The sequence below is a fragment of the Mercurialis annua genome, linkage group LG2 (genome assembly GCF_937616625.2).
Source record: "Mercurialis annua linkage group LG2, ddMerAnnu1.2, whole genome shotgun sequence".
In the NCBI taxonomy this organism is placed as follows: domain Eukaryota; kingdom Viridiplantae; phylum Streptophyta; class Magnoliopsida; order Malpighiales; family Euphorbiaceae; genus Mercurialis; species Mercurialis annua.
Window position 1 is genome coordinate 5,201,735 of NC_065571.1, and position 23,840 is coordinate 5,225,574.

A 23,840-nucleotide genomic window follows, 5' to 3' on the forward strand; every position below is an offset into this window, starting at 1 on the left:
ATTTCAATTAAGTCGATCAAAATATAAAAAATAATAATTCAAAAAATACAATATATAAAATGCTTCACTAATTGATTTTTTTAATATTTTTAACTAGTCAAAATCTTTAGTTAAACTTAATTGATATAGATCGGATTTATTTTGTTTAACTGATTGAATGATCAACTAAACGGAAAAAAAAAACATCCAGTAGGGTGTTCGAACTGACTGAATTAACCAAACTTTAAACGAATTTAGTCAAAGTAGATCGGCTAAATCGGTTAATTTGCCTACATGGAACATCAAGAAGGTTGCCATAAAACACAATTCAACTGAACATAGGAAAAATCAGAATTCACAGATAAAAACAATCAAAATGCAAGAAATAGTCACTACAAAATTTCTACTTCTTGCGAAGATCAATGCCAGCCTTCTTAGCCACAGCATCCAAACCATTCTTCTCAATAGTCTTCAATGCCTTGGTAGACAATCTTAGCTTAACAAAACGCTTGCCAGCCTCCCACCAAATCCTCTTGTACTGTAAGTTCACAAATTGCAATTTCTTCGTCTTGTGGTTTGAGAACGAAACTAAGTTCGCCCTGTTTGCTTTCTTCCCGGTAAAGGGACACACTCTACCTGAAAAAATAAAATCAAATGACAAACTAATCAACTATATTATGCTACCTAAATTATAACTATGAGGGTACTTTACATTCCTGATAGTTATATTCTACGAAAACTTATCGGACTCTTTGGTTTCGGCATTTTTTTATGCTTCTGAAAACATTTCTAAATTCCAAATCTTCATACTTACGAGGGTTATTTACATATAATTCACGAGTTATACATGTAGTCAGTGGCGGAGCCACATGTATGATAAGAGGGGCATTTGCCCCTCTTATTTTTAGAAAAATACAATTTTCTATGTAAAGTTAATTTCTATTTGTATTAGTTACCTAGAAAATATTACATATTGACCCCCTTAATTTTAATAAATTTTAAACTTTACATACTATTTATAAAAATAGTACATTTTGCCCCTCTTAAATTTAATTTCTGGCTACGCCACTGCATGTAGTTTTGCAGTTTAATCACGTTTGTAAAAGTTACGCATCAACTACTGTTTCTTGGCAAATCTATCCACCTATTGAAAATCCGGTGAATGATTGTTGATGCGGAAGCCGGAGTTTCAGAACAGTGTGTTTTGATGCGTGAATGGCTTGGCCAACTCCAGCTTCATCATCAAATTTCACCAAATTTTAAATGCCAATATCGATTTGCCAGGTAAACGGTAGTTGGTGCGCAAATTTAACAACTTTTACAAAACCTAATTAAATTGCAAAAACGTGTATTGTTCGTGAATTTAGATGTAAAAAACCCTACTTATAACCTACTTCTCTTATTTTTAAAAAAAAAAATCATTTCTACCATTTTTTTATTTCATTAATTCTGTTTCCAAGTAATATATGCAGATAGTTTCTCACATGTAAAGAGTTTGAATTGCTAACTGAACTACTCATCACCTTCCTAAAACCCCACATTCAAACGCATAATTAGCAATGATAATTTTCAAAACTTTCACTAACCCAGATTACTCAAATCCTTTTTAATATACATATATAACACCAAATGAGGAAAATTCAATAAAACCGAACCTACGCAAAAGAAAAACTGCTAAAATAATTCAAATTTTGATGACAAAAATTAGCTAATTCTTGTGGGTAAAATCTAAACAACCAAATATATGAAATTAGAAGTAAAAAGGTGAAAGAAAATTACGGGCAACAATGGGTTGTAGAGGCGGAGTAGAAATGGAAGTAACAGGCTTGGAGAAGTCGTATGAAATTCTGATGCCACTCAATTGAGAAGTAACAAACCCTATTTCAGCACTCGAAGAAAACTTTGTGGCTAAATTTGGCTTGCGAAAACAAACAGTAGAGCAACTAGTTGCCGTTGCCATCGCCATTTTTAGGTGATTGATATTGGAGGATATCAGTTTATGTTATCTGTATGTAACAAGCAAATAAATGGATAAGTGTGTGTCTGCATTTTTATTTTAAGCCTCTTCTTATTCTTGCATTTGTATAAAACAAAACCGAACCAAACCAACCCGATAAATTTGATTTGGTTAAGATATTGATTTTTCAATTAGATTCATTTTAAAACATGTTTTAAAAAAAAAAATGAACCAGCCAGTTCAGTTGATTTGTTTTGAACTTTTTTATGTCTTCAAATTTTAATTAAGTTTGATTTTACACTTGGGATCCTATGGAAATATGAATGCATAGATAATACTCCAAATAAAAGAACCCTTTCTCCATTGTTTTCAGCAATCATATGCTCTTTCAAAGCAAAGAGCATTAAACAGAACAAATGAGCATGAATACAGATTTTATGTGATCATTTAAAAGCTAAAACCATCGTCCCAACAAAACCGCTAAAATCAGCAACTCTCCCATTCGGTTTTCTGTAAATGTCTAGATAAACTACAGTAATAAGTTCTATCTTCTACACCCTATATTGTATCCGAAACCCAGAGCAGCACAGACACCAATACAGGAACCCGATTGGATTTTAAAATTTTCAAACAGGTCGAACCTAATATTTCCAACATCTCACTTGGCAAAAGTTGATACAGAAATACGGTGCACGGGTCTTCTATTATCAGTATGTGTGCTTTAATCAACCAGTTCCCAGAAACCTGGACCGGTAGGCGTCAAGAGAAACATATCCCACTGTCACAGTCCTGCTATCAAATGACCGTCCGTGCAAAGAATGTGCAGCTGCACACGCGGCTTCTGTTCTTCCAAACTCTACAAAGACACAGCCTGCCTCAAAAATACGGCCAAGGTCACCATTCTGTTTCCTATGGTCTCCCTCCCCAACTGCATCTGATCCTATTATGCGATCACCTGCAACAGTTAAATTCAACTTTTTACCAGCTCCCTCCAAAATCGACTCTTCTTCATAGTTCTGTTTCCTAATACCTTCCTTCTCTGTTTCCTTGAGCTTTCCACCAACTTCCTCCAAATTCGTCTCTTCTTCACAATTCTGTTCTCCTTTACTTGTGTTTGATTCTCTTACATGATCATCCACAAAAGTTTCTGTAAGCTTTCCACGGAGTTCCTCCAAATTCAACTCTTCTTCAATAGGCAATTTGTCTTCCATGCTCGTTTCTTTCATCTCCACGATTTCCATCACCCCATCACGAGTGCAGTCCGATTCATCTTTTAAGGTTTGCTGAGAGAGTACTTTGGATTCAAGTGTATTCCTGTCAGATTGCTCTCCCATAAGATCATCTGCATGTTTATCATGCTCAAAATCATTGCCTTCGACAGATTTATAGTCTACAGCTTCTTTGGTTGTCTCACTTTCAGCATTTGTTTCATCACCCCTCAAGTTTTCCTGAGACCCAGCAGATTCCAAATTTTCATTCACTTCACATGCCTCTGTATTAGACACAGGGCTCTCACCATGCTTGACAAAATTTACAGATTTAACAGTGCCAAACCTGAAGGGAAGCAAAGATTAGTATGTTGCTTACTATGTCTCTATTATAAATATAAAATCCAAACAAGAAATGTTCTTTTCGCAAACCTTGCGCACTCTAGACGTACATCTTCTACTACTTCCTCAATTTCTGTGTCAGACATTGATGCTAGTATTTCTGGATCAAACTATTCATGTTCCAGAAAAACAAAAAATGAAAGGTAAATTAGGAAAATACAAATCAAATTTGATGGTAGTCTTTTCCACGAAATATAGGAAGTGAACAATCAAATAATTGCCAGAAAAGAAATAGTCCAGTAAAATGCCCTGTACCACATTTTTAAGCTTTAAAACTTGCATAGGCTTTTCGAGAAGTGGCTTTGCCTGCTTGGGGATTTCATAAAAGGGTGGCTTTCGATCACTTTCCTAGCATATTGTTTCTCAGGTAAGTGCACATCCATGTGAATAAATAATCTATAAACTAAAAGGTTCTACAAAAGAGACAGCAGACATATGCAGTACCAAGGTTGATGCATCTGGAACAATTTGAACAACACTTATAACTTGCCCTCCTATCTTCATACCATTCAGACCTGCACAGGCTTTGGATGCGATTGATTGGTCTGTATACTGAGATTAAAAGAGACCATATTAGTTCTTAGAATTACAGGTTGGAAGAGAAAAAATAGATTTATAATCAGGAAACATAAAAGTTATTGGTAGATATACCAAATATATCCAAACAAAGCAACCACACAGAGGGCATGCCTAGAAATTACATGCACTACTTTAAAAGCAACCACACAGAGGGCATGCCTAGAAATTACATGCACTACTTTAAAAGCAACATCACAACCATGTTCCATTACCTCTACAAAAGCATATGGACAGTCAAGATCATCATTGTTTTCAAAGTGGAATCTCCTCAGAGGTCCAAAACTTCCTACAATCTCCATAACCTAGTAAAACACCCAAAAAAGATCCGATCTATTAGAGTATTAATCAGAATAGGGAGAAACTGAACAAGGAGAGATTGCAAGCAGTTTAATGTGAGATATAGGAGAGAAGCGGGATATAGAGGCAGGGGAGGGGGGGAGTAGCAGGTAGATGAGAACATAAGATTCCAAGAAGTTCCTGTAAGTTGTTTACAGAAGTTGAGAAATTTTTAAGCCAAATTACCATTTTAGACGAAAGAGCCTTTGAAATTCCACCAATGAAGATCTGCGCTAAAAAACAATGAAATTAAAAAAAAAAAAGCAAGTGCAATACTTGCAATGTAAATAAGGGAAAGTAGTATATCACCCTCAAGCAAAAAGTGCCAACTCAAATAGAGGGGATTAAATTTATTTGCTACCAAATGAAAAGGCACAATGGCGATCCACTACTAACAATAGAAAATTTGTTAAATCCTCTAAGTTTATCCTTTATTATCCTTCAGAATAGAAAGGCATTAGACATCTGGAAAATCCTTCCTAAGAAATATGTTAGAAATAAATATTGCCTATCAAAATGTCTCACTCAACTAGCTTAAACAGGCAAGGTTTCTGATGTATTCCAGCACTTCCATTCAGTTAAAAGATTACTAAAGACAAACAGGACATGGGTGAAGCTGAAAAGCAAACATGACCAAATCCACTAGCCGCGGATATTCATGAAAATCCATATCTTGTGAATTTAATTGAATCAAATGGTGGATGTTCTTTTTTCATTAGTCACGCTATAAATGTATAGATGTGAAAATTTCCACTGATGATTCACAAATTCACATTACAAAAAAGAAATAGGGAATCTTTTGTTCACGGATGGTGTTAAAGACCAAAGGCACAGGATGTCAACCAGATTTCCAAGGAAACATGCAGGCACCAAAAAATGCAACAACAAAATCACAAAGATAATGATACCTACTGTTTGAGGTGACTCCTTCACAATACTGCGTAATACATCAACAGCAGCCTCCAATTTTTCCAGATCACCAGTCTGCATGAAAATAGCAACTGTCTGAAAACCTGCTCCATGAATGATAACCACAATATACCTCAGAAAACTCAAAGCAGCAAAGAAACGCAAATAATAAGATAATAGCTGAATAAAAAATGCTGTTTTTACAGCAGAAACAAATTACAGCAAAGCATCGTATCCAAAAATTATGGAAATATATGACATTCTAATGTATAAAATTTTATAGTGTCTACGGGGAATATAAATCCACAATCCCCCTTTCATGCAGAAGACTATCTAATTATGTGGTGAACATTAAAAATTCATGAAAATTAGAGGACATAGTAAGAGAAATAATATCAAAGGTGAAAGTGAAAACACAAGAATAGATAATCAACTATCTTAAGTTCATTCTAAGCAGCAGCAAGGAGTCATCAGCAGTCATCAAAATAGAGAAAAACAATAAACTGCCACAACATAATACGTCAGAAATTATAAAGGGAAATTAAAATTGCATAATATCAGTTCAAGGGCACAAAAAAGAACAGAAACAAATCATAGGATAGTCATTCTTACAGCCATTTCAACAAAGTCTTTGGGACGCCTTATTTTAATTGTCGAACCAGAAAAGGAAGTTCCATCAAAAGAAAGAGCAGTTGAAGCATCCTCGGGTGTAAGAAACTCAACAAGAGCTTGAGCCTTTTCTTTATGTATCTGCAATTACATCAGGTAACTGTCAAGATATGACTATTCCCCAAATTGTGACAATAAATTTGACAACAATAAGAAGCATATGGTTTGTAAATAGAAACTTACAATGCAGCTAATACATGGCCTGGTTCCTAGTATATGGTTGACACCAGAAGAGATCAAGAGATTGTTGAACCATTCCATCATAGTTTTCTCAGCGATTGCAACCGGGATATTTTCCACATAAAGTCTCCTCATAGGACGCGTAGCTTGTGTTAGTTGAACAGAGTCAGTGGAGTAACTCTTATTGGTTGACAAATAACTGGATGAAACCCCTGAAAAAGGCTTGACTATAACTGGAGCAACAGGAACTGCATCGACTGGCTCATGAATATTTGGAAATGCAGTTTGATTTGGCAATTGAAGAAAAAGGGGCACTGACACAGAAGAGGCAGTGTCTGCTCCTTCTGGTGCAAGGTCCCATTTAGCACGCTTCTTTCCTGGTGAGTGTTTAGGGGGTGAAGAAGTCCTAGCAAAAGCTTCGGTTCTTCTCTTCCTTGGTGAGAGTCCACTTGTGGAACCACTATGCTTCTTATAATGGTCATTTAAGCCATTATCTGTAGTTTCCGTCCTGTCAACGTCAGGATGCTTCTGTCCAGAATTCCCTTTCAGATGATGGAAGTCCCGATCTCCATGCTTGCCATGATGAGATGCATGTTTTTTTGACCTTGGCAAGGGAGAAATAGACGTTCTCTTTCTTTCCACATGCTCTCGACTCCTAGGCCGTCTGCTTTTCACTTTGATTTCTTCATAACGAGATCTTGAAGATTCATTCATTTCCTCTGTGTCTAAAGTTTCTGCATTATTTCCTTCACCTGGGTCACATTTCCTTGTAACACGCCCATCTCTCTCTTTACTATCAATTGGAAATTGATGTTCTCTATTGTTTTTGCTTTTAGAGTTACCTAGATCATGTTTCCTTGTGAGATACTCATCTCTATCTTTCTCATCAACTCCATTTCGATATTTTCTCTCGCCTTCAGGATTTCTTCTGCTTCTGTCTACATGTTTATCTCTTTCTGTTAAGTTTCTTGACTGCTTCTTCAAAGCTTCATCTTTATCATTATTGCTCCGCCATTCATCCTTTTTTCTACTATCATGAACATTTTCAGTATTGTCTTTAGCCTTCAGATCTCTGTCCAATTTTCCCTTCAATTTGGTTACTGAACTGTGAGTTTCTCTGTCTCGGCTTTTACCTAAATCATTGCCTTTCTTCCTATCATGGTCTTTTTCTTCAATTTTACCTTTATCTTTTAGATCTCTGTCCAATTTTCCCTTCAGTTTGGTTACTGAACTGTGGATTTCTCTATCTCGGCTCTTAATTAAATCGTTGCCTTTCTTCCTATCATGATCTTTTTCTTCAGTTTTACCTTTATCTTTAAAATCTCTGTCCATTTTCATCTTCAACTTGGTTTCTGAATCATAATTTTCCTGATATCTGTTTTTATTTAAATAGTGATCCTTCATTGAGATGTTCTCTTCTTTCATTTTGGAACTGACCTTTGCATCTCTCTCTGATAAATGCTTTTGGACATCAGGGGAAGAATCTTTACCTCGTTTATTACCCCTTTCCGAAAATGTTTCATTATTCACATCTTTACTTCGGTCATTGCCCCTCTCCAAATTTTTTTCAGCATTCCGATTTTTACCTCGTCCACTGCTCCTATCATACACATTTCCAGTATCCCCATCTTTACTTCGTCCAGAGAATCTTTCTAAATTTTTTTGGGGACTGCCATCTTTACTCCGTTCACTACCCCTTTTTGGATTATTTTCAGCATTCCTATCCTTACTCCGTTCATGGCCCCTTTCTGAAATATTTCCAACATCCCCATCTCCAGATACACCTTCTGCAACTCCCTCTTTCTCACTGTCAGACAGTTTCTGTTTAACCTTCCTTTTCGACATAATCTCATCAAAACTCAAAGGTCTTGTCCGCGCAGCAGTGCCTTGGTCATAGTAGCCTTTCGAAATCTCACTACGAACTACATACTTTTCTTTATTCCTGCTATATCTGCTCATTTCTTTTTTTCCAATATAAAAAATCTATAAAACCAAATTCCGCCTGCCATGCGACAATGTAAAAAACAATTAGATCATTAATATAACTTAAATCTCATCAGTTCATAAACAGAACAATCAGCTGTTACTCTTTGCAAAATACAGTAACAATCTAAGGTTAACATACACCAATTATAATTACATTGAAGTCTATTCTACTATGTGCATTCAATTAAAATACTAGATAAATTCAACAGAAGCTAACCCTAAACCCTAATAAAATAAAAAACATAATTAGGGCAAAAAAATAGAAAATAATGTCACTGAAGAGACTGAATACATAGTATAGAGTTTACCTTGGGAAGTGAAGCTTCAGAACTTGCGGGTTCGCCGGCGGCAACAAAAGGAAGTGGCTCTTCTTGTTGATGTTGGCCGTCCGTACAACGGAAAATAAGACGAAAATGGAACACTTTCGTTCAAGATATTTATTATTCCATTATCATTAGTACGTATTGTTTTTCCTTTTCATTACAGTAATTACTATTTATTTTAGGCAAAAAGTACAACAAAACCCTCATAATTTTCACAAAATACATATCAATCCTTTTATTTTTTGGATACAATTAACTCCTCTTTATTTTCAAAAAATAAGTTAAAAGAGTTTATTTGTTTGATTTTAAAACAACGAGAATTTAATTGTTTGATTTTGAAAATATGAGGGCTTAATTGTGCCCAAAAAAATAAAAAAGCTAATATATACTTTTGAAAAAAATTTAAGGATTTTTCTATACTTTTGATATTTAAACTTTTTAAAAACCGACGATATAGTATTTCAACAAAAAATTATATGAAACTGGTAAGTGAACTTATTAAATAATTACAAGTTATTTGTTTCAACCGGTTTATGTTAGAAAAAGATGACATGGCGTATTACGTGGTTGAAATATACAGTTGATTAGCCGGTATTTTTATCTGCTACCGAAATAAAACCGGCTGAAACAATTAATTTATAATTATTTAACAAGTTCAGACATTATATTGCTATAAATTTTTATTGAAACATCATAGTCATTTTTAAAAAAGTTTAAACACTAAAAGTTTATTAATTCCTTATTTTAATAGATATTAAAATGAATACAGGATCACTTTATCCCTTTAATTTGGTACAAAGTATCAAAAATAGAAAAAAAAAAGGATCACGTTTATCCTGAATTTGGCAAAATCGGATCAAAATCATCCTTTTCCACTTTCACCCAAGAGAGTGAGACACACTCCCCGATTTTGATGGTGTTTTTTTTTTATTCTAAGTGGTTTTTATGGCAAAAAATTAAAATGATCATTTTCTTTAATATTTTAAATTAATACCTAATAATAATAATTTAATCCCATTAATTTAAAATTTTATATAGGTACAAATTAACTCCTAAACTCTGTATATATAACAAATTAATCCCCAAATTAAATTTTTAATAAAAAATTAATTTTTTTAAAATTTTAAACAAAAAAATTAAATTTTTTAAAATTTTAAATTTTCTTTTAAACACGGGTCTGTTCATCGAGTTGATGAACAAACCCAAATGTGTATGTCCATCTTTCTCCCCGTCGGAGGAGCAAATCGCTCCTCAGACGAGGAGCGGAGCTGCTGCTTCTCCTTTGAGAAGAGGAGCAGCAATTCCCTTTTCTGGCAAGTAGGCTCCTCCTCCTCCTCGTCGGAGTTGGGAAAAAATTCATTTTTTTTTTTGAAAAAAGATTTAGGAAAACCTTTAGGTTAATTACAATTTAATTGTAATTAATTAGTATTTAAGTTGATTAGTTAGAGTAAATTATGATTAATTAGAAACGCACTCTTTAATTATGGTGTCATGTCGGCACAGGGGTGTTTTTGAGCCGGTTTTGCAAAGTTTAAAATAAAAATGATCCGATTCTTTTAATTTGAACGTTTTTGATACTTTGTATTAAATTCAGGGTAAAAGTGATCATTTGTTCATATTAATATGTATAACTGTTTATGGCTAGGGCTTGCCCGGATTCAATTCGTGTCCAATTCTTTTGAAGGTATATTTACAACACCTAAAAGTAATAATATTAAGAATTTTTTTATACAAAATATTGTTTTTTTAATTTTTACAATCTCTTTAAAATCCATATTTCATTTAAATTTCTTTTTTATATTATTTGTTTTTAAAATTATAGTTTATGTACTAACTTTTATTTTTTTTAAAATATTTTTGACCATTATACCTCTGCATTAATATCTATTATATATTTAATTTTAATTTTTTTAAGCTTTTTTAATTTTGATTTTTTCATATTTTTTTATCAGTTTTAAAATCAATATATAGTCAACACAAAATCAACAACATGTAATAAACTAACTAATTTTTGACAAAAAAATAACTAATTTAAATCTTTTTAACACTAATTTATTCTTTTAACATTGTTTGAATTTAATTTTATTTTTTTATTTTATTTCATGTACAATGTGGTCTTCTTCGCTAATGCTAAAGTATGTCAAATGTAGTAAAAATGCTAAACCTTTTACAAAAGTTTCACAAAAATCCTGATCTTTCAATTTTGTCAATTTTGGCCAAAAAACTTATTATTTGGTTTCACAAAAGTCTTGACCTTTCAATTTTGTCGATTTTGGCCAATTGAAATTAAATTGAGAGTTGGACACAATTGAAATCAAATAATATATTTTTGGCCAAAATCGACAAAATTAAAAAGTGAGGACTTTTGTGAAACTTTTATGAAAAGTTTGGTCTTTTTACGATATTTGGCCTATAAAGTACGTATATTTATATATAATGTTTCATTTTTGGCTTAATCATCAAAAAATGTCAAACCCATACGTCTTGTGTAAGTTATAGTCAACCCTTTAAAAACCACCAGATTTAGTCAAACCTTTATGTTCTGTTTCTTTTTTAGCCATTTGAATCGAACCGGTTTTTTCGACACCTTGTCGTCCACGTCACTGCCAACTAAGCAATTGGCTGGCATGACAACTGAGATAATTAAATTAGGTTTGGCTATAACTGACATAAAATACATAGTTTTGGTATTTTTTGGTGATTAAAGTTAATTTTAAAATCAAGATAATTTTTTAGATTCAATAATTAGTAAATTAATTATATCATTTATAAAATTCACATATATATAATAATAATTTATATTTTCTATTTAATACTAATTAAAATTAATCCAGTTTTTTACTAAATCTAATAAATTTATTTTATAATTTATTTTAATGAATATGTAATTAATTTAAGTAATAATTAAAATTAAAATTAAAGGATAATTTTTAAAAAAATTAGCCATATTTGATCAAAAAAAGTGAATTAATGTATTACTTAAAAATTAATGTTGATTTAAGTTTGGTGAAAGTGTTTAATGTTCATGATGATTCTGAGTTTGATTTATTATTTTCAATGTTGTTGAAATTTTGTTATAACTGATATTAGGTAATAAAAAAGTGGTTATGTGTAAACTAAAGTAATTTTTTACTATGCAGAATAAAATGATATATGCGTCCATATTTTATAAACATCGTGATATATATTGATTACATCACAATGGGCTTCACTTTATAGAGAAACAAATGAGGAAAAAAAATTACACTCGTCCTTTAAATAAGCAATGATCTATTGAGTAATTCTTTTTATGTTTATATGTGTGTAGTTGAATTATGAACACTGTCGTATGTTTGTTGTATATATTACTCTCAAGTTGTTCGTCAGAAGACGAACAATTGGGTCTCAAACGGTGGCGGTATCGACGGACTGGCAATCGAAATTTTGAAAAGATAAATTTTAAGATAAATATAATATTTTTATTTTTAATAAAATTTAAATTAATTATATATCCATCAAATATTATAAAATAAATTTATTAGAATCAATTAAATTTAGTAAAAGAAATTAGATTACTTTTAATTAGCATTAAATAAAAAATATTATTTTGTTAAATATATATGAATTTTATTATAATATATATGAATTTTATTAATTATTGAATTTAAAAATTAGTTTGATTTTAAAATTAGTTCTAATCACTAAAAAATACCAAAACTATGTATTTTGTGTCAGTTATAGCCAAACCTAATTTAATTATGTCAGTTGTCATGCCAGCCAATTGCTTAGTTGGCAGTAACGTGGACGATAAGGTGTCAAAAAAACCTGTTTAATTAAAAAATGGCTAAAATAGAAACAAAATTTATAAAGTTTGGCTAAATTTGGTGTTTTTTAAAAATTTGGCTATAACTGACACAAGACGTATAATTTTGGTATTTTTTAGTGATTAAGCCTTCATTTTTTTCCATCAATATAATTAAATAATATTAATAATTAATTGGTTCGAAATTATCCGCTCAAAGAATAAAATATATGGTAGTCACTATAGTTGGTATAAAAGGAACCTTTGCATTATTTTAGAAAGAAGATGAGCTAATATGAGATTTTTTTTGTAACTAAATTCTAAAGTATAAATTGTGGTTAGTAATGTACAAATGAGTCAAAGAGACTGTCTTTTTTCTTCCTAGAAATTAAAAATGTGCAAAAGAGTCAAATAAAATTTTTCTTTGTCAAAGATAAAATATCATTGGTGATATAATCAATTACAAAAGTTTCAAATACATCCACATCAGTTACTTAAAGTGTCTCCAAAATAATCAATAACCTAAAATCCAAAAAATAAAAATTTGTAAATAAATTCAAAATAAATTGGTATTATAATTTACAGATTTAAAACTACATAATAAAATACTTTTAGATCTATAATAAATCTAAAAAATATGAATAAAGTTGTAAAATTTTCAAATTCGTAAACTAACTTTTAAAATACAATATGAGACAATTACAAACTCGTTAATCAATTAGTTTGAAAAATTTATAGACGATTTTTATTTAAATTTCATGTTTGGAGACGAACAAATTCATACAAGATAGAAAATCCTAGAAAACAACAACAACGATAGTAATGAATGATAAAAAAAATCATTTGTTAGTAAGAGATGAGGTGCACATAACCAAAAAAAATAGAGTTTCCTTCTTTTGGTGTATGCGGCGCTGCTATTTGTAGCCAGAGTTTGAGAGCGGAGAAAAGAAAGAGAGGAGAGAATTCAAAATTTTATCCAAAATTATAATTAGGGGTGTGCATTAATCGAATTGAACCGAAAACCGAATCGAATTAAACCGAAATTTTGAATTAAATTCGGTGGTTTCAAGCAAAACGGCACAGTTTGGGTTGGGTTGGGTGATTTTTTCGGTTTATGATAATCAATTCGGTTTTGGGTAGATGACCACCGATTTAACCGAAAAACCGAACCAGTGAAACGGCGTCGTTTTGAGAGGGGGCTGAAGCACGTGTGAGGATGGCTTCATGCACGTGTGACACTCCAGTTAACCCTACACAAACCGCAGCGTTTTGTGTAGGGTATAAATTCGCCTCTTAAAAAAAAACCTAAACCTAATTCATTTGCACCGCCTACTTCTCTCTGATTCTCTTCCTTTTCTCTCTGAAATCCCAAACTCTTCGTCTCCATTCTCTGCATTTTTCATCACTCGACCCTTTCAAATCCTAAAACAGCAATGGTTTCTCCTCTAAAACTTCGATTAAGCTAGCGTTTTAAGGTTTTAATCATACAGATTCCACCTTTTATACTTTTTAGTGCTCGATGATGTTATATTTCATATCCTTCGACCTTCGTTCTCTCTCGAAGGAACATGCATGATGTATAACATCACCGGTGAGTGTTTTTTTCAGTTTTGGTTTCTGTTTACATTAAGTTCCTTCTTCTTACTGTTATTATTTGATTCTTCCTAACTTTTTTCGTTTTTATGGAACATCAACATGGATCTAATTTTTGACTGGCGATCTCTCTCTGTTATGAACAACAGATTAATCGGTGAGTCTTTAATTATCTCTTTCCTTTTTGTTGAAGTTCATGTGTTCTTTATCTGATTCTGGGTTTGTGACTAAACTGTTCTTTATTTCTGTTTGATTCACGTGTTGGTTTGGTGCTTCATCTGATTCTCTTGGATCTAATGTTTGAGAAAACGATTCATTTGACTGCAGTTTAAAAAGGGTGAGTCTTCTTCAGTCTTATTCTTTTTCAGTTGTATATTCTTATTGTGCAAGAACTTCTGTAAATGTGTGTTTCTGATGCTTATTTTTTTCTGATTTTTTGAGCAATCAAGTGGTGGAAGCATCGATCTCATTCTGTGTGGTGGAATTGAAAATTTTGAAGTCTTATTTCATGCTCTTTGGTGGAAGCAAAACTTGATCCCATTGATTCTGTTGGTCCCAGAAGTTCTCTGCCTCTGAAATTTAATCCCTTTCTTTCTTGTTTCTCTGCATCCTGTAAATGGCTATGAACCCAACGGTAAGCATTTTTCTGGATACTTTTTTTTTCACAAGTTCCATATTTCTTATAAAAGATACTAATTCCTGTTTGTTTCTTTGTGTTTGTAGATGCCCACAGTTCTTGAAGTTGGGACTGAGAGCAATCTTGCTCCCAGTCCTGCTCCTGTGGTTACTGCTTCGTTGATGGAGGTTGAGGGCATAAATGGCCCTCAACCTGTGCCTGCTAATGCAGAGGGAACAAATGCCCCAACAAGAAAGAGGAGGCAAATGACAAGTAGGTCTCCTGTCTGGGATCATTTTGAAAGGGTCTGTGATGAAAATGGTAGAGTCTTACATGCTAAATGTTTATATTGTGCTAGACTTTATAACTGTCACTCTAAAATGAATGGGACCTCCACTTTGAGAGCTCACATGCTTGCTTGCCTTAAAAACCCACATAGTAAACAGACCAGACAAACTTTGCTAACTATGATTCCTGTTGTTAATCCTTTGAATGTTGTTGATGATAATGTTATGGTGGGAGCCTGGAAATTTAATCAAGATGCTATTAGGGCTGCTGTATGCTATATGATCGTTGTGGATGAACTTCCATTTAGGTTTGTTGAGGGGATGGGGTTTAAAAGACTAATGAACACTGCATGTCCAAGGTTTATCATACCATCTAGGTGGACTGTGACTAGAGATTGTTTTAAAATGTATGAAGAAGAGAGGTTAAAATTGAAAGTTCTGTTTAAGAGTCATAGTCAAAGGGTTAGTATTACAACTGACACATGGACTAGCATTCAGAGAATTAATTATATGTGTGTTACTTGCCATTGGGTTGATGATTTCTGGGTGTTGCATAAACGTATCATAGCTTTCATGTCTGTCACTGGCCATAAGGGTGAATACATATCTAAGTCCTTAGAAAATTGTCTGGTTGATTGGGGTCTTAAAAATGTATTTAGTATCACTATGGATAATGCCAGTAGCAATGATACAGCAGTGTCTGCATTTAGGAAAAAAATGCTGCAATGGGGAACTGGGGTAGCTAAGGGGAAGTATTTGCATATGAGATGCATTGCACATATTTTGAATCTGGTTGTGACTGATGGTCTGAAAGATTTGAATGTTTCTGTTAAAAAAGTGAGAGATTGTGTTAGATATATCAGAAATAGTCCTGCTAGGTTGAGAAAATTCAAAGAGGCTGCTGACTTTGTTGGTGTTCCCATTTCCACTGTGGCTTCTGAGTCAGCCTTCAGTACGGGAGGAAGGGTACTTGATTGCTTCAGGAGTTCATTAACTCCTAAATTGGTGGAGGCTTTAATCTGCACACAAGATTGGCTAAGAGCTTGTAAGGCCCCTCTTGTAGTTGAAGAATGCTTGGATGAATTGGACTCCTTTGAAAAAGGTTATGCACTCTTTCCTTTGTATTTTGGTTTTAATTATTTACATTTATTTTCACTTATTTGTTCTGAACTTTTATACTTTTCTTTGTCAATCCAGAGTTGCCAAATGTTGGTCCACCTGCAATTTGAATTATGCAAGGAAAATGCTGATTTTTTGTTTTTTGGAAACACATGAAGTGTTTGGACCTTATGGTGGAAGCAGAAATGCATGGTCCCTGTCCCTTAAGAAGTGAAAGTGATCTAAGGATCAATTTTTGTCCCTGTCCCTTCAGATTTGAAAGTGATCTAATGATCATTTCTGTCCCTGTCCCTTCTGAATTTTGATAAGAATGTGGTGGTGGAAGCATAGCAAATGCTGGCCGTTGACTTTGTCTGCAACTGCAGCAAGTATGATTTTCTAATTTTGATATTTCTATTGATTTTCAAATGTTTATGACTTTGATATTTCTACTCCTTCTATTTCTCTTCATATGATTCAAGCTACTTTGAAACTGTTTAACTTATGGTTTGAAACTTTCAAACTTCTATATTGAACCTGTTATTTAACTTTTAAACTGCTTTTAGTCTTTTTATTTTTTTAACTTTTTGTAAACTATTTTAAACTATTTTTTGGGCAGTGATGAAGCTTCCACCACATTCAGATTTTGTAAAGCCTTCAATTTTTGATATGATGTTTTTGGCACCTTTTGAGCCACCATGTCATTTGATCGCTTTACAAATGAAAGATAAACAAATTTCTGAGCCCATTTTTTAAAAATTCCTTCTGGTTTTCAAATTTTAACAATTTGTATTTCTCCTAAATCCTAACTTCTAACTTGTAAATACTTATACTCGTTTTGTTTGCTGTATTGTGTTTTAATCATTCTTCACAGCTTTCTTCTGAACTGAGCTGACTCTGCTTGGAGGAAAATACAATACAAGATTCATTCGCCTATTTTTTTGCTTTGCTTAATGAATCTGTATAAATTTTTGTACATTCTGTTAAGGGCCTAATTTTTGTACAATCTGTAAGCAATATGTATTGCTAAGTTGACATCTGATTGCTGTAATTAGAGGGATTCAAATGTATGTATGGGATATAGGTTAATTGGGTTTTTGGGGGACATTTTATTGCCTGTAATTTTTGGGCATTTATATAATTTTGTATAAGTTAATTGTAAATTTTTTCATTTTCAAATGGGCTTTCAATAAGGCCCAAATCGAACTACCGAACCGAAATCAAATCGAACCGACCAGTAAAATTCGGTTATAAATCAATCGGTTTTTGGAAAAAAAATAGGCAATTTGGTTTTTAATTTTCTGATTAATCGGCATAGTCGGTTTTCAAGGTTTCACTACCGAACCGAACCGAACCGACCGATGCACACCCCTAATTATAATACGTTCTTTTGCTGAATAAATTATAACATTTTTTGTTGGACTTAAGTAGCAATTTGCCCTTTCAATTTATAAGCAATGAGCAATTAGAATATAAATTAATTTTGTTAGTAAATCAGTACTTGAATTTGGTGATTATAAACAATTAGCCTATTTTGTCAAATTAACTTACAAGTTAAGGGGGGCAAATTGCCAATTTAGAAGACAATTAATAAAAGAGGACTTTTATAATGAGTTTATCCTTAGTTACGCTAAATGCTAAACAACGACGTATACTTGAAAGAAGAGTCAATACTGCTACTATGGAAGTTTGCTGGGCATTGTTTTTGAGGTCTATATAAAGCTAAAGAATATTAGAGAAGAGCAAAGGCAAATTAAATGGCAATGAAATTAGAAAAAGAAGAAGGAGGAGGACTTCAAAATAAATATACAAAAGATGGCACAGTGGATCTTAAAGGAAACCCTGTCCTTAGATCCAAGAGAGGCGGTTGGAGAGCTTGCTCGTTTATTGTTGGTAATTTATTTCTCCTCTCTTTTAATTTTCTGTACTCCTAACTGTAGGGTATATGCCCTTAAGTTTTTAAAGGTTGTTTAATCATGATTCTTTCCGTGAAACTTGGAAGTTTGTTTAAGGGCACTGAAAGTTAGTGGAAGTAGAATCACTTTTATCCATTGTAGGACACCTTTTCTTCTTTAAACTGCTCGTTTAATTATTAGAAAAACCTAACATAAATTGTTGAATTTACAGAAATAAAAGAGAGATTATGAGGTAATGCAAAAAAGTGTTAAGTATCAATTTATTTCTCACATTTTGCTAACTCATCAGCTGCTTCCCATTTTCTGTGGTGTTTAATTTTTCGAAGAACAAGAAATAAATGTTAGAGACCCACCTCACCTCTACCTCTGAAGTTTTCGTAAGGATAAACTAGGGTGTTATTAAATATCGTTCCTGCATTACTAAGTACCGCCCCGTTTTTTACCTCCGTGCCTTTTTAATTAAAAGTTAACTTCTTTGGAAAACGTCTCCTCCTTGGGAAGACGTTTTCCGAGGAAGTCTCCCCCTTGAGGAGACATTTTTGGAAAAGTCCCTTAACTTTTCAAAAAAAAATTATTTTTCAATTATTTTTTAAAATTAAACAAAAAACACTGTCGAAATTAAACAAAAATATTTTAAAATAAAGAAAAAACATTTTTGAAATTAAATGAAAAATATTTTGAAAATACTACTTACTACTTATAGTTAGATTATTGTTCAGTGGTATAATAGAATTTAATTGAATTTCTCAAGTACAGTATATACATTAATTGCTGCCTCTTCGTAGTATACAGTCATTGCTATTAATGCAAAATACCAACTTTTTCAAACCATAGTAGTAGTAGTATATAATTCTGGTTAAATACATTTCACATCCCTTGTACTTAGACGTTTTTGCTCTTCAGCCCCTTGAAGTTGTTCATTTTATTACTCAGAGAATCTCAAAAGAGTCAAAACTCAAAAGGTGTACGCATACACATCGACCAAGTTAACGTCAAGTGCAATTTGACTCTTTAACTCATTTCTCTTACAAATAACTCCATCATTGTAAGATGAATAATTTAAATTGGACCTTTAATTTATTTTTCTTACAAATAAGTCCATAAATCTAAAACATTATTCATTATTGGAGATTTGAAAGTTAAAAGAAATGAATGGAATTGAAGTGTGAAATGTGTGAATGCAGTGTATGAGGTGTTCGAAAGGATGGCATACTATGGAATATCTAGCAATTTGGTGCTATACTTGACAAAAAAGCTTCATGAAGGAACAGTAAAATCGGCAAATAATGTCACAAATTGGGTTGGAACCATATGGATGACTCCTATTTTGGGTGCATATGTTGCTGATGCTCTTCTTGGCCGCTACTGGACCTTCCTTATCTCATGCATCATCTATCTCTCTGTAAGTTCATTTATACTCCTCATATATTCCATTATTTCAACAGCTAATCAAAGAACTGGAACGGACCGGCCGGTTGAATCACGAACCGGGCAGCTGTCTGGTTCAAGAAACATAAAAAAAACAAAATATCCTGTCCAACCAGATAGGACCGGATTGAATTGGGAGAATCGGATCAAATGAGTGGTTGAATCGATAGCTGAACTGGCATAGGGAATTAGCGATAAATAAATTCGTCATAAATACCTAAAATTCATTATTATTATTTTTTTATCTTGTAAGTTTTAAGTTTTTTTTATCAGACTAGAAATCGGTGGCCATATATCGGTTTAGCTATTTTAAAACAACAACCACTGAAATCAGAGGGGTGTAATATTCAAAAAAACTGAAAAATCAAACCGACCTAAAAAATTTGTTTGTTTTGAATTGATATATTACAAAAAAAAAAATTGGTTCAATTTGGTTTTTAATATAAAAAATTAGCTAAATTCTAATATAAATCAAATTGAAATAACCGAATCGTATAAAATTGACTAACCTGATCAATTTTGTTCGATTCGATGTATTAAAATTTAATATTTAAAAAGTTGGTTTATTTTAGTTCAATTTGAACCTAATGTATATCCCTAACTTTTTTTGATGGAAATGCATATCCCTAACTTAAATATTATTTAAATGAGTTCAATTACTAGCAACCAATACTTGAATAATTTAAAATTTATTTTGTCTATTTTCTTGGATAATGTATAATTTTTTTTTGATGAATGGATAATGTATAAGTTGATAGATTGTATCATTTAAATTGCAATTTGTGGTTCGAACGTTTGAATTGGGTATTAGAGTCATGGGTGTGCATGTGAAAGAGTGGTTTTGTTTCATAGTCAATAAAATAATAAGTGGGACAAAGTGTTGAAATTCTAGATGATCACAACTTCAAGTTTGTCTTTGTTCTAAACTATTTTTGTATTCTAACTTTCTAGTCTTTAAGTCAATTTTGGCACGTTACTACAGGATAGAGATATTCAAACAGCTTGCATATTTTTTTTAATAATATTTCAGCAGATCCATAGGACTACATATTCCTTAATTTCCTCCAATTGGATATTATATGAAGTTCAGTAGTATTAAGCTCCCTAGAATACTGATTTTTTACTTTATTATAAAATAGATATTTTTTTGTTATGATGTTAATTTGTTAATGTTTGGTATCACATCATTTAAAAATTAATATCCGTTTTAAAATAAAATGTATAATTTAATGACTTATTAGTTTATATTTGGATAATATTTCTATAAAATTTTATATTATAATAAAAATATTTTGATTTTACAACATACAGATTCTCAAATATGTATACAAATAAGTTAAGAGACTAAAATATCATAATTTGATTGCAGGGTATGTCAGTACTAACATTGTCAGTATCACTTCCATCACTAAAACCCCCAACCTGTCGGGATCCCAATATTGAAAATTGCCAAAGAGCTTCAACTTTACAATTAGCAGTATTTTTCGGAGCCCTCTACACATTAGCCATCGGAACCGGAGGAACCAAACCGAACATATCAACAATCGGAGCCGATCAATTCGACGATTTTGACCCGAAAGAGAAGAAGCAAAAGCTGTCATTCTTCAACTGGTGGATGTTCAGCATTTTCTTCGGAACATTGTTTGCTAACACAGTTCTGGTTTATATTCAGGATAATGTTGGGTGGTCATTAGGCTATGGTTTACCGACTCTCGGTCTTTTGATTTCAATTACTGTTTTCTTGCTTGGTACGCCTTTTTATAGACATAAAGTTCCGTCGGGTAGTCCGTTTACGAAAATGGCTATGGTGATCGTTGGAGCTATCAGAAAAATGAAGGTGGCTGTTCCTAATGATCCTAAGGAACTTTATGAGCTTGATTTGGATGAGTATGTCAGGAAAGGGAAGTTCAGGATTGATTCTACACCCGGATTAAGGTGTGTTTAATTTTTTTTATAGTTTTAGTAGTTAATTCTATTAGGGTCTGTACAGAATAGACCGACTAAAAAATCAAATTGAACCAAATTGAAAAGGGTTAGTTTGATTCACTAGTTACATTTTTTTTTTTCAAAAGCCGGTTGGTTTCGACATTTTTTCCATCAAACCAAACATAAATGCCGAATGCACGCCCCTGCTTATGACTGTGCTGCACGAAAATATGTCGAGTCCTGCTTCTTCAACATTTCTTTTCTATTTCCGTAAACTCTTTTGAAATTCTTAAACTTTATACTTACAATCCGTTTTCTTGAAATCCGTTTTATCATTTTATTGTTATTTATTTCAGTATTTTTGTTTTCGTGCAAAACCTTTTGGTAGACTTAGTTATAACATAGGTCTTTTCAAGATAGTTCAAATTCTAAGTAATCTCATTGTACATCTAAATGCAGCTTTCTAAATAAAGCAGCAGTGAAAACAGGTTCAACAGATGCATGGATGCTTAGTTCAATTACTCAAGTAGAAGAAACTAAACAAATGTTAAGAATGATCCCTGTTTTGATTATCACATTTGTTCCAAGCACAATGATTGCTCAAATTAATACTCTTTTCGTCAAGCAAGGAACTACTCTCGACAGAAACATTGGCAGCTTTAAGATCCCACCTGCAAGTTTATCAGGATTTGTAACGATAGCAATGCTTATTTCCGTAGTTCTTTACGACAGATTCTTCGTCAGGATTATGCGAAAATGGACAAATAATCCTAGAGGCGTTACTCTTCTTCAGAGAATGGGAATTGGCCTGATTTTCCATATCATAATCATGATCATTGCATCAATTACAGAAATGTACAGGCTTAAATTAGCGAAAGAATTCGGTTTAGTTAACGGAGGGCAAATCCCGGTAACAATATTCATTTTACTTCCTCAGTTTGTTTTGATGGGTGTGGCCGACGCGTTTTTAGAAGTCGCCAAGCTTGAATTCTTCTATGATCAAGCTCCTGAGAGCATGAAGAGTCTCGGAACTTCTTATTCGACTACGAGTCTTGGAATTGGAAATTTTCTTAGCAGTTTTCTTCTGTCGACAGTTTCTGATCTGACTAGTAGGAATGGTCATCAGGGTTGGATTTTGAATAACTTGAATGCTTCTCATCTAGATTACTATTACGCGTTCTTCGCGATACTCAATTTCATCAACTTCATTTTCTTTTTGGTTGTGCTCAAATTCTATGTGTATAAAGCTGAAGTTTCGGATTCCATGGAAGTACTGGCTGAAGAACTACAGAAAATGAAAGCACCAAACCAGGAAGTGTCTAATAATGGATTATAAATGTAGAAGAAAAAAAAGATAAACTGTATACAAATACCAAGCTGAAATTCAAGAATAGTACTGCTTGATCATTAGATCGTTTTATAAGTCAATTTTTTTCGATTTTCTTCTTTAATACACAGAAAATTTAATTTACTAATGCCCAGTGGTTTACCACATTTGTTGCAGGCTTGCATCACAATGTCACAGACATCTGAGAGTTTTCTGTTTCCTGTTTCTGAACTTTATCTCATCAAATGCAGGTTAAAAAATATTAAATTTGAAAAAGGATTAAGGAAAATACAGAGGAAATTATAAAAGTCGATGAATAAAATGAAAGAATATTTGCACATGCTCCTTTTTTCAATCGTTCTATCAAAAAGCTCTCCACTACAGGAATATTAACTAAACAGTCCCTAGTTCTACCAAGAACTTAGAACAACTACAAAATCTCTCAATGTTCCTTTTCTCTTCAAGTCCGATTTTGTTTTGAAATGAAAAATTGAACTTTGCAAAGAAAGACTTGGGGTCTAAAATTAAAGAATTTTCTTTTGAATTTGGAAAGTCTTTTTTAAACTATTTATTATAGTTTTACCACCTTAATTATATAGTTTGCTCATTTTAATATTTATATTTTCCAATTTAATTTAACTACATTATAAATTTTTAATATAGTATTGCCACCGGTATTGATGCATAGTTGAATACTCAATCGCTCAATCCTTACTCCATATTAGTTTCCGTGAATGCATGAAGTCCGAATTAAACATAAATTGAAAAATTTCCAGAAACATATTTGCTCTTTATGCTCTAAATCTGATTAGGTCAATTCATACATTTCATGAATAAAGTTAGAGCATTTTAGAGACTACGAAACAAACCTAAAGGCTAAAACAACCTAAACCAACTATTAAACCTAAAGTTACCAACCTTTATAACATAATATAACCAATCATCAAACCTAAGAATAACTAATTCATGAAGAATTTAAATTTTTAAATTTACACATCTGAAAAGGGACCAGTGTCTATCAATATATAAACTGTAGCATTTAAATGTAGCATCATCTTTGTAATTTTCTATGGAACAGAGGTTGAAGATGAGACATAAAAAATTACATTTCATATCATTTGTGCCTCTAAGACGATAGCTTTTTTCTCTAGACGTCGTCATTGCATACGATGACGGGCCTAAAATTAATTTAATTCTTAAATTAAAAAAATTATATTTAGTAATAAAATTTAATTTTAAACGATAGCTTTTTTCTCTAGACGTCGTCATTGCATACAATGAAGGGCCTAAAATTAATTTAGTTCTTAAATTAAAAAGTTATATTTAGTAATAAAATTTAA

General features: G+C 32.4%; 3 protein-coding genes across 4 annotated transcripts; 1 reads left to right on the forward strand and 2 right to left on the reverse strand.

Annotated features, from left to right (window-relative positions):
- Window positions 1-290: 290 nt before the first annotated feature.
- LOC126666608 (50S ribosomal protein L28, chloroplastic) lies at window positions 291-2,037 on the reverse strand. Its single transcript, XM_050359428.2, has 2 exons — window positions 1,759-2,037; window positions 291-615 (listed from the first exon to the last, which is right to left on the reverse strand). Exons 1-2 carry the CDS (start codon window positions 1,943-1,945, stop codon window positions 383-385), a joined length of 420 nt encoding a protein of 139 aa, XP_050215385.1. The 5' UTR covers window positions 1,946-2,037; the 3' UTR covers window positions 291-382.
- A 243-nt stretch (window positions 2,038-2,280) lies between these two features.
- Window positions 2,281-8,660, reverse strand: LOC126667586 (uncharacterized). Of its 2 annotated transcripts, none has more exons than XM_050360588.2 (10): window positions 8,514-8,660; window positions 6,223-8,221; window positions 5,983-6,120; window positions 5,374-5,445; window positions 4,648-4,689; window positions 4,338-4,427; window positions 3,991-4,098; window positions 3,802-3,894; window positions 3,577-3,656; window positions 2,281-3,490 (listed from the first exon to the last, which is right to left on the reverse strand). In XM_050360588.2, the coding sequence occupies exons 2-10, from the start codon at window positions 8,176-8,178 to the stop codon at window positions 2,662-2,664; spliced, it is 3,408 nt and encodes a 1,135-aa protein (XP_050216545.1). In that variant the 5' UTR covers window positions 8,179-8,221; window positions 8,514-8,660; the 3' UTR covers window positions 2,281-2,661. The 2 variants fall into 2 exon arrangements, with proteins under 2 accessions (XP_050216545.1, XP_050216543.1); XM_050360586.2 differs by having other exon boundaries at window positions 4,648-4,694; window positions 5,370-5,445.
- Window positions 8,661-17,546: 8,886 nt separating this feature from the next.
- LOC126667504 (protein NRT1/ PTR FAMILY 5.2-like) lies at window positions 17,547-22,644 on the forward strand. Its single transcript, XM_050360493.2, has 4 exons — window positions 17,547-17,796; window positions 19,004-19,221; window positions 20,617-21,182; window positions 21,633-22,644. Exons 1-4 carry the CDS (start codon window positions 17,661-17,663, stop codon window positions 22,507-22,509), a joined length of 1,797 nt encoding a protein of 598 aa, XP_050216450.1. The 5' UTR covers window positions 17,547-17,660; the 3' UTR covers window positions 22,510-22,644.
- The last annotated feature ends 1,196 nt before the right edge of the window (window positions 22,645-23,840 follow it).